The sequence below is a fragment of the Pygoscelis adeliae genome, unplaced genomic scaffold (genome assembly GCF_000699105.1).
Source record: "Pygoscelis adeliae isolate BGI_AS28 unplaced genomic scaffold, ASM69910v1 Scaffold175, whole genome shotgun sequence".
NCBI lineage: Eukaryota > Metazoa > Chordata > Aves > Sphenisciformes > Spheniscidae > Pygoscelis > Pygoscelis adeliae.
The window spans coordinates 183,093-194,207 of NW_008824941.1; the positions used below are offsets into that span (position 1 = coordinate 183,093).

Sequence of the window (11,115 nt, forward strand, 5' to 3'; positions counted from 1 at the left end):
CAGTTGGGGTGCTGTCCGGGCTGTGCCCCCTCCCAGCTCCTTGTGCACCTCCAGCCTTCTCAGTCGGTAGAGCATGGGAAGCTGAAAAGCCCTTGACTAGTGCAAGCACTACCTAGCAACAACTAAAACATCGGTGTGTTATCAACATTGTTCTCATCCTAAATCCAAAACACAGCACTGTACCAGCTACTAGGAAGAAAATTAACTCTATCCCAGCCAAAACCAGGACAGGGAGGAAGGTGGAAGACTTCCACAGCGAGGCTTGCTCTGAAGATGTTTAATGGTCTCCAAGGTGGAGAGCATGCTGTGCAGGTCTGGCTATAAACAAAATAACTGTTGGTCACCAAGAGGTTTCTCTACACTAATGATGTAAATGAAGACAGAAATAGAGAGGAACCAAGGCCCCTCCACAACAGCCACACCAGTCTCCTGCACTGGTCAGCGAGAGCAGCTCAGCATGACAACCGAGGAGAGGCTATGGCTGCAAAAGTAATAAAAGAGAGTTCCAAACTCCCACTGAATTGCAGCAATATCTAGGAGCTTAATTCACTTTCCTGCATAAAACTCTGCCTAAGGCACAACTTTGTACGCAGAGGCTTTCTTTGCAGTTGTATTTCTGATCAAATATTTATGAAGGTAGTGCTCTGTGTAAGCCTTGAGAAATTATTGTTTGCTGTTTCAGAGGACATGGAGAAATGAAATCTCCAAGTTACACAACAGAAACACATTTTCTCCCAGGGGAAACTGTGGGTCATTTTCCATCCTGACAGTGTTCACCGTGACCAACCAGTGGGAAGACACAGGCTTGATTTCAGCAGTACTGATCCCTGAAGCTTCACATACCTGTCTCCTTACCAGTGCTACAAAACTACATAAATAAATTTGTAATTTTAGGGATACCTTTGACAATACGCATTTTAAACACCACACAAAGGACGGTGCAGAGGGTCACGCTGCAACAGCGCAGCAAGCTCTGCTGCCTGTTTGGGACTGCACCCAGCCCCAGCTTTGGCTGGTTTTGGACTAAGGGCCCGAGTTACCCAGCTCACCCCCTCAAACAAAACAGCTCCCTGCAGGCAGGAGTGTGCCCGGGGTTTGCACACAGGCGCCTCCAGGCCTGGCAGCCATCAGCCCCGGGCGGCCTCTGCCTCAGCTCCTGCCCTGCATCCAGCAGCGCAGAAAAAGGCTGGGAAAAGCAAAACGCACTCACAACCACCACATTCACAACAGGCTGGTTCTCCTATCCACTACCTAGGTGTAGCGGATTGGGTTTTGGCTGGTTTGGTTTTTAAACCTTTTAATTAATGTCATTGTTACTGCCAATTACAGTAAACCCATAGGAAGGACTCTTACTACAAGCGAGAAAGCACAACTAAGGGAAAAATTAAGCAGTTTTATAGTTGTCTGAATCTCAAAGGCTTGTATCTAAAGTACTGACCCACATTAACTAAAAAAAATGCAAAACCGAGATAAAAATTTAGCAATTTCTGATAATCATCTTCTGTCAACTATTTATTGTGACACTTCAGTTTGAATATTTCTATTTTAAACCCTCAAGTTCAGCAAAAATTAACTTGCAGCAGAGATACATCTTCATTAGAAGCACTATTACTAGAAAGGCAGAATTTATCTGTCTGCAGGGGGAGGTGGTGCTGGGAGAAACTGTTTGATATTAAATGTAATGCATTAAAATTAAATTTTAAAGCGATTTAATATTAATGTATTTAATTTAGGTTTAATATCAATACGTTTTGATTATTTATACATGTAAATACCCAGAGTTTTTTAAAAGTAAATATATACTAAAATTTGCAGGAATTGTTGAAGGAAAAAAACAGTACAAATTATGTATTTAGTTCCAGAGTGTCCCAAACTGAGTAACAGCCATGCAGAAACATAAAACCTAACAGAAGGTGCAAGTGGAAGGTGGGCATGGAAGCACTGAGGATGAATTTACATGGAAAGACGGAAACTTCTGCCTTAACACAGACTGATAATTCCACTCATTTTCTTTAGGTTTTTATTTCAAATTGAGTTGCTCAAGAAAGGCAAAGGACCTATGACTTTCGAATCATCCTCTCCACTGAAGTGAATTAATAAATAGTGTAAATAACGATTATCTCCAGAACCTGACCTTGTCATTGGTTGAGCATTATCCATCCCTCCCTCCCAGAGATGTGAGGCTACGCGCCGCAGCTCAGTCCCAGGCTCTCCATCAGAGCCCCAGCCCAGCCTGGACCAGAAAGCACCACAAGGAATCACACACACATACGTTTGATATCGTGGTGGATAATCCTCTTGGAGTGGAGAAAGTCAAGTCCTTTCAGAATATGCTTTGTCACCCAAATGATTTCAAATTCTCTCATAGGACCACAACTCTCCAGCTTTTCCATGACAGATCCTCCCTCTCCGGCTTCCATAAAGAGATGGATAGTCTCATCCCACAAAATAGCACCGTATAATTCAGCAATGTTTTCATGACGGAAACATGCCTGTATTTCAACATCCGACGGTTTGAACTGTTCCACTGGGACCTAAGACATTGAAACAAAACCACAGAAAAGCAGCTCAAAAAACAAGTTCTCTGTACTAACACTAGTTATTCTCTAGATTAAAATGGAAGAAGGAAGCAAAGCACTCCTATTCACTTGTTAAAATACGGAGCTTTGTTTTGATCCTGTGACTTGTTCTTCCTTTCCAGTTGAGATACATCCTGTTTAAAGTTGAGAGAGTTTTTGGAATCATGCCCAAGTAAGAAGTGCAATCTTCCAGAAAAAGCAATGTAGCAAGAGTTATTCCCGTCAAAATCTGCTGGTTACGCAAAAGCTCTATGCAAACTTCCTGGTGAAGGAGATAAAAATCCCACCGCTTTTTCCATTAGCTTTGCACAGTCTCATCTGCTCTACCAGAACTATACACCCGTCTGACACGTGGATCAGTGCTTGCAGCACTCAGCACAGTCTACAGACTAACCATGCTCAGGACCATTACTGACCTCAATTCAATCCTTATCAGCGCTGTTTTATGGCCTACAAGAAATGAAACCTGCTTTAAAGCAACCACCTGGCAGCACTATATTTCTTTAAAAAGTACTGACAGCAGATTGCTAAGACAATAAAAAGCAGTGTTTGCTCACACACAGAAAGGCTACCACTTCTCTTTTTATTCTCCTTCCCTCAGACTTGTGGCTGTGAACCAAATAGGAGGCTAATATTTTTATTGCAACGAGAAATACTGTTTGTATTTTCAGAAACATTAGGATGCTTCAATTCTGCAGTGGGTTATGCAAGAGCGGCAAACAAAATCTGTCCCCAAGTGGATACACTGGCTGCAAGGGAAGGACTGCCTCCCCAACTCTTTCACACACAGAAGTAATACAGGTACTTATTCACGAGCCGGGGGATATAGAGCAGTGTCCCAGCTGAGCCTTTACTGGCCCTAAATATTTACTGCCCAATTCAGAATAGCACGTTGAAAGGTGAAGTTGAAAGAAAATGTTGGCTTGCATAAAAATAGGGGGGTGCTCAGCAGTTTTTGAGACATCTCACAACCTTAAGCTCAGTCAGCGCCCAAAACACAATGAGAGTGGCACGTAAGCTGAGCTCTCAGGGACGTTAATGGCACCGGAATAAAGAAAACTGGGGTCCTCAGACTTAAGTTAAAGGATGAGATCCTAAAACCATCGGCAGCAACAGGGTTTTGCTATCACCTTCAGCAGGGACGTGATCTCATGCTGGTATTTTACCATCCTGAGTACAGCAGGACAAGTAGAAATTCTTCTACCCCTGCACTGCAGGAGGCCTGCCCACGTGGCAGTTACACATACTTCCAGATACTTGCAAAATGCAGAAACTTGCAATCTCAGAGCCAAAAAATTAAAACAAGCTAACAGTTAAAAACGTGCATTTTTTCCTACCTTGTGTAGGCCAACAAAACCAAGATAATCATCAGCCTAACAGTGGAATTTGATGCAGACATACTTGAAAATATATTTTATGTACTATGTCATACAATATTTGCTCAGAGAGAGAACTACTGAACTAACATACCAGTTTGCATGCCATTCGTTTCTTGGTTTCTCTATCTTGGGCTAAGTACACCTTCCCAAAAGCTCCCCGAGGAATAAAATCAGAGCCAATGTTCCTGTAAGTCAGCTTCCACGGAAACAGAAGCACATCCGAGTCTATTTGATAGCGCCCATTCTTGGGTGTGATCTGTGGAGTTAAATAAAAAAAAAAAAATTCAGCGCAATGAAGTTAAAGCTACTTCAAGCCTAATTAATTTTATACATGTAGTGGGGGGGGGAATCACATATATGTGCATGATGCATGCGATCTGTTCAGCAGTCTTTATTTAGAAACACCAAATGGGAACAGCATGTGAGGCGTGGCATTCATTCACAGCCCAGGCATCCACGTTTCTCTCCAGTGACTAACTTACAAAGTGTAAGTTGCAATTAATTGTCTTGAAACAACAACAGCAGCTGGGTTAATGAAATTACCCACCTCTTGTTATTAGATTTACCTGCACATGTTTGTCCTTCCTGTAATCTGCTAACTTGTTATGCCACATACCTGTTACTCACAGGCTATCTTATAAGATGTGAGCAAGAGTTTCAGCATTTCCTAATATCACATGTACTGCTAGGGGAACACATTTTAATTTTCCATCTTGTATCAGAGTTTCTGCTGCTTAGTAAAAAGGCGAAGATGTCTGCTGCAATTTTACCAGCCACCTTCTTCTAGTTTTATACTGTAGTTCAAAAAAAAAAGCGGGAGTCACACTGTCTGCTTTAGGTGGGTAATGTTGGGAGCTTTGGTTCTCTATACTGTCAACAAGGCGAGGAGGGCTCCTCCAGGAAGCGATTCAGAGCATCTAAGTCAGTATCTTGCCCTAAATCTTCCTCCAAAACAGCTCACTCCCTTTGCACGTGGACAGAGAGACCCTAACTACAGCCATATGAGCACTGCTTGAGGTTTGATGTTATTTCTTCAGTCTCTTAATATTCTCTCAGCTAAAGAATTAGTAATGTTTCCTGTGAATATGCTTCTAATTAATTCAGGGGTATACAGTATTGTCAGTATCTGGAATATCATTAACCTATTTACTGCTATTTTATTAAGATTCTTGAAGATATGTAAAAGCAGATCACAGATATTTATCATTTCATGTCTGTCACATGGTCTAACATACTCAGCTCTTCAGCTACCCCTTTTAAAATAACAGCATATAGGAAGATTATTTGGTTTAGATTTCTTTTTAAGATGTAACATGCATAATCTTTCTCTGCTTTAACTACCTTCATGTTTTTCAATTAGTGAAGTATCTTCTTGACTGCTAAACTGTCATTTGTGACTAGTATCTACATGCAATAAGTTAATTCTCAGAAGTTCTTAATTTTGGGGAGGATAAGTTCTTAACTGTTGGGGGGGCGTCTTTTTATTAAAAGTATTTTGCTTAGGATATGCAGAATGAGCCTCCCCTCTCCCCTCTACTTATCAGAGCCAAGGTAACGACTCCAGCAATCCGTACATCTCGCCTGTTCGCTTCTGCATTTCAAAGGGTTGAGACTAGCTAATCCACGTGGGTTACACCTATCCTGGAAAGTAACACAGGCTGAGTGGAGTGGATTTGCAGAGCAAGACAGCAACGACCACCACACTATTCATATTTTCAGGAGGCTTTCAGGACTAGTTCCTAGCCTGGTACTGTGGAGTAAATGCTCGTTTGTGGCTGTAATGCATCCTCCAGTTTAGTTTCAACTGAAAGAAATCCAGTTTGTACGCTCCAAGACCCTTCATGACGCAAGACATGGTGCAGTCAGTGGGGGTCACCAGGCAGTCAGAAACGCTCCTGATCCTGACTAAAATGCTGTAGATATTTACAACGTGGATGCACCTGCTGAAATGCATGTACAGGTAATGCCCTGCCTCCAATCTTCAGTTGCTCAATGGATCACGTGCACCTAATAGGACTTGGTTCATACCATTTGTATGCATCTATAGAAATAACGTGCAAGCAAAACAACCACGAGTATGTAGAACAGTGTCTATCCTAAGTATAGGAAACATTTAATATTAGTAAGTGTCATTTCAGTGTTACAGAGTTTAAAAAGTGACTGTTTTGCAATACTGCAATGTTCCCTCCAAATCACAATAAAGCAATACCTCGTGCTATTTCACATCTGAGTAACCAGCAAGCCTCAAGCAACCAATGATCATATATAAAACATATTACCTACAAGATATTTAAGATGATAGATGCAGAACATCTTAAGAAAATAAAGCAGCAGCACAAACATATATGAATAAACTTCCATTTCATAATTGACTGTTTCCAGAGCAACTGATTTTAAATAGAAGTCCAATGACACTAATATCTACAGATGCTTGTAGAACACAAATCATTTTAGGGGAAAAAAAAATACATTCTCAAAACAATGCATCTATACTTGAATTTAGCAGCGTGTGATATTACGTAATATTGTAATTCTGAAAGTCACAGTTGATACTATATGCTTTTTTTCCTTACATCACTACTTTTTACATTTTGTGCAGACAGAGTGAATTCAGCAACTATACCAAAACAGATCCTAGACCTTTACATGGGAGTTTTGCATAATGAACTTTTTCCTGCATGTACACAAGGCACTGGAAAACCCTTACCGTCTCCCAAACCTGTAAACCGTCATAGTTGTGGCTTTTGATTTTTTTACGGCATGTCTCAAATTTTTATTCCATGTTGGGAAATGTTTTCTAATCTCCAGGGATACCAAGAGGCAACATAGAGTGGATCTTTCTGAACAAAAGACCTTTCTCCATAGCTGCCTGAGACTGCAGAGGCTAGACTTGATAACCTCAGAGATCCCCTCCAGTCCCAGGTTTGCACAGGGAACAACAGCCTGACTGTTACTCCTGGGGCTGGGGGTGATCTTTATTTAGTTTCATTAATAACTCCTAACTCCTAAGGTCTGCTAATTTTCAAGTAAAAAGAAAAGAGACATACCATATTCAGGAGGATTCCAGATTCTTGCTGTCTGCATCCTTTAAATTGTTTTGCAGCGTTAGACACCTGATTTGCAAAAGCAAGCAGGTCTTCCACAGTCCCGTATTTGACGGAGGACATCAAAGAAACCTCCCTTTCACAAAACAGTAAAGACTCCGCACGTTCTTCATTTTGATTTGCCTCTTCACACATTGTAATTAAGCTGTCTTCATAGACTGCAAGGTCTCCACCTGGATAAAGGTTTTCCATGATGTCTATCACCTCAGACATGTTTAAATTAGCTAGCAACAAGTCAATCTCCTCTTTGCTATCACTACCCGTGCTCATATACTCCATTACTGTCCACTTTGCAAAACCACTCCTGAAAAAAAGAAAAGAAACGAACAAACCTGAAAACACTTTTCACCTAAATTTGTTTTAGCAAAGTAAGAATAAAAAGAAGTGATCAGGGTGATAGCTCATCATTATCCAGTTAGATTTAAGATTATTAATTTGTATTATGAAGAAAGTCATAATTAGTAGACTGGGTGAAGAGGAAATGGAGAAAAGGTCTTTGCTAGTGAAATTTTATTTAGAAGTTATTAGTGAACCTCCCCTTTCATTCATTCTTGGAATTTACTTTGATAAAGCTTTTTGTTAGAGGAACTGGCACAGTAAGGAAGCACAAACTAGTTATATTTTGCTGGATATGCAAAAATAAAGGAGCACCCTCAATACAAATGAAGGAATTAATTATTTGGAAATGAATGACAGAGAGATATATAAACGTACTCAATTAATTTATTCCCAAGTTTTTATGAGCAATTTATGTAATGTGTCCAGAAAGAGGAGAAGGTCATGGAGCAAGATCATTCCACTAGTAATAAGCTATGATCTGTTAGGATCATTGCATAAAGCACAAGTCACCACCTGAGATACACAACCCATCTTTTTTGCAAATAACTGACCAGAACTAGACTTGAACTGAAATTTTCACCAGCTCCAGAAGAAAGTCAGAAATGGAGCTATCATAAAAGCAATGAGCTTTTGAAGCAGTTCCCAGCAGTTTGTTCTATCCTCACTATTCCTAACAATAACTTTTTAAGATAAATCTTGACCATTTTGCTGAAGTGGACTTTCACTACTAGAAACTGGATTCAACATCCCAAGAAGTCCTTTCCCATCCCAGGTTCCTAGCCTAAGCCAGAGAGAGTTACTCTATTCAAGTTAAAAACATATGCATGGTCAGTCATTAAAATACTTAACACAAATAGTTTTCAACACGTAAATGTCTAGGAGCACTTACCTTGTATTTATCCTGGTTACATCACACAAAACCATCAAAAAGGTCTCGATATAATCCCTAAAGTCGTCATGTTTCTTGAACCCGTATTTACCACCAATGATAATTTCACAGCGTTCTGTAGCAGTCTATTAAAAAAAGCAAAACAAATAAAGCCATGGCAGACCAGCTCAAGCAGAAGGACTGGTTATACTCATATGATCATTTGCTTCACAGGCTTCACGGAAAGAAAAACTAGTAATAACAAGGCTGAGATAACAGGGGATTTTTTTGCAGAAAGAAAAAAAGATGACAGCTCAAAAAGAATCAGGCTACTGTACAATCATCCAGATTTCCAAGTAGTAGTGAAAAATAAGTTTTCCATGGCTAGATCCTGAGTGTTATTCTTTGCTAATAGCAGAGACGAGAAGGATCTCCTTTTCCTGTAGCACAACCGAGTAGACTGTGCCCTATTTAGAGAGCTCTCATTTCCCTTTTTCATAATCCACTGCAACCATCTCTTTTGGGCAAAAGATAACAACCAGACAAAAAGATACTTTAAAAAAAAAGAAAGAAAAGCAGCAAGCACAACCTATTTATCTCAAGGACAAGCAGCAGACTCGGTCCCCTGAGGCCATGAAGCAATGCCCTTTACCCAGGTACAGTTTCTGGTTATGATCTTTATCTTTCTTACCCTCCCCACAAGGACGTGGAAGCTTTGTGGCACATATTTCTCATGGGTTAGAGTATTTACGTCAGCTCTAACGTTGAAGAAAACCGAGTAAAATGACGTGGCTGACTTGGCAAAGAAACTCAGACCACGCGCTGCGAATTTGAAAGGCAGGACAGGACAGCTCAGCAGATGCAGCATAGGAAAAAGCAAGGGGAGTGCCTGCGGCGCAACGCGCTCCTTTTCAAACCCCTGGGATGACGGTGGCAGAGCAGCACCGCACCCCCCCCCGTCCCCCCAAGATGGACACGGCGACTTTCACCAGCACTCTACACCAGGTCACCCAGCCTCAAGTCAACCTGACGGCACCCCTAGCATTAGGGCAGCCGGGTAGGAAACCTTGTGGTCACTAGCACTACTCGAGCGGGGAGCACCCAGGCTTTGTATCCGGGGTGCTGAGAGGTCAGGTTTTTCCAACCTACACAAGAAATAACAGATGCTAGGGGTGTTTTCTAACCCCTAGCATCCCACCTTCCTGCTCTATGCCCAAGGAAAAGGCCGTTAACAAAGCCTGAAATTATTTACTCTTTATTATAAAGGAAATGTCTGTTTTTCCCCACAGCAAGACTTTTATTCATTGCTTTTTCTGGTGCTGAATTAATGGGGGTAGAGAGAAAAGAAACAGTCCAGTCATAAAAGGAACTGAGAGACTGCATGTGAAAAGTCAGGTAAAGTTAGAAACTAGTCCTGAGGGACTTTCTGAAGAAAAACACAAGTCTCCAGATGCTCTAGTCTTTTGTGGATAGAGACAAGTACGTACCACAATTGAACTAATTCACACTCTGATAACGTTTTCATGCGGTTTAGACCAAATGGAGCTTTCCACAAGTGCCAGCTCTGCTCTGTTCCTCAAATGTTCCCAAACTACAGCACAATACTAACAGTATTCTCAACAGTTTAATTACTACCCAAAATGCTCTGAATAACAAGAAAAAGTGACTATAACCTACATATTCTTAGTTTTGTGCTTTTAGTGCTTGAGAAAAGCTGCAGACCCTCCATTTTTCCCTGTATCTAGCAAATTCTAAACACTGAATGTTCACATAATGAGAGCAGTGTCTAGACTCTGTGAAGCTGATTTTTTAAATTATGCAGCAATTTATATAATATATTTCCAGCACTGGCAAAAAAGGTGTCCAGTTACCAACAGGGACTTCATTCTCCCTTTTTTCCCCTAAAATCCTGTACTAGTATCTGTGCTGGGCACCTAAGTAATGTTCTGTATCATTTGATACAATCCAGTTAAATGAAGAAATTGCATCACTAAGTATGTTTTACTTATGCTCTCACTTAAAAAACTGGTTACCTACAGTGGAAAAATAAAACTAAATGAAAGCACTTATGTCAGTTGCTGAAGCACAAGACTCCTTCCCCAGTTCTGCCATTATTTCAACATCGTCACATGAGTAATTTGCAAGCCAAAGGTTTATTTCTCTATTTATCACGAGTAGCTTTTACCTTTTACCTAGTACCCCTTTTTCTGAGAAGTGTGCTGCTTGAGAGCATCCTTATATCCACCCTATTAAAATAAGAGTAACTGGATATCAGACTTCTGATCCCCTGTGGGATTTTTTTTTGTGTCAAGGATCAACAAAGCAAAAACCCAAACAAAACCTACAATAAAAATTAAAAAAAAAAAACCCAAAACAACCCAAAAAACTGCACGGACTACCTCAACACAATCATACACCCATAATAAAGATTTCTTGTGCTGCTTTTAGGGAACAATTTTCTGGTCTAAGTGGCAAATAATTGTCCACCAGCGATGAAAGAAAGTCCTTATTTGCTTTTAAGAACAGTTATCGACAGCCCTTGAAAAACACAATCCCTTTGAAAAAAGGTTCTGCTGTTAAGGGACAAGAAATATCAACAATCTCAATTTCTACATCATTTCAGATTTTCACCTGGGAAGAAAACAGCCCTCCTAGCGCTGACAGCGGCAAGAAGTTCACCGCCAGCAGGGAGGCGTTTCGGTGCCCCCCTTCCCGCCCTGCAGCCCCCTGGGGCCAGCGCAGGTGCCGGCGATCAAACGACTCCAGCGGCAAACACGATGCCGCTCCGGAGGCTGAGGGCAGCCAGGGACCTGCCCGGCTACCACCCCCCCGCCTCCCACCCCCTC

At 41.2% G+C, this 11,115-nt stretch overlaps 1 protein-coding gene across 1 annotated transcript in view; it reads right to left on the reverse strand.

Moving 5' to 3' along the window:
- The window catches only part of MAP3K8 (mitogen-activated protein kinase kinase kinase 8), a 16,223-nt gene extending 7,857 nt beyond the window's left edge, over positions 1 to 8,366 (reverse strand). The window contains exons 1-5 of the mRNA XM_009325506.1: positions 8,291 to 8,366; positions 7,006 to 7,366; positions 5,297 to 5,299; positions 4,050 to 4,214; positions 2,273 to 2,534 (exon numbers count right to left, since the gene is read on the reverse strand). Of these exons, the coding sequence (XP_009323781.1) occupies positions 2,273 to 2,534; positions 4,050 to 4,214; positions 5,297 to 5,299; positions 7,006 to 7,366; positions 8,291 to 8,325 (826 nt within the window). The 5' untranslated portion in view covers positions 8,326 to 8,366. The remainder of the gene's footprint in view (positions 1 to 2,272; positions 2,535 to 4,049; positions 4,215 to 5,296; positions 5,300 to 7,005; positions 7,367 to 8,290) is intronic.
- Between the last annotated feature and the right edge of the window lie 2,749 nt (positions 8,367 to 11,115).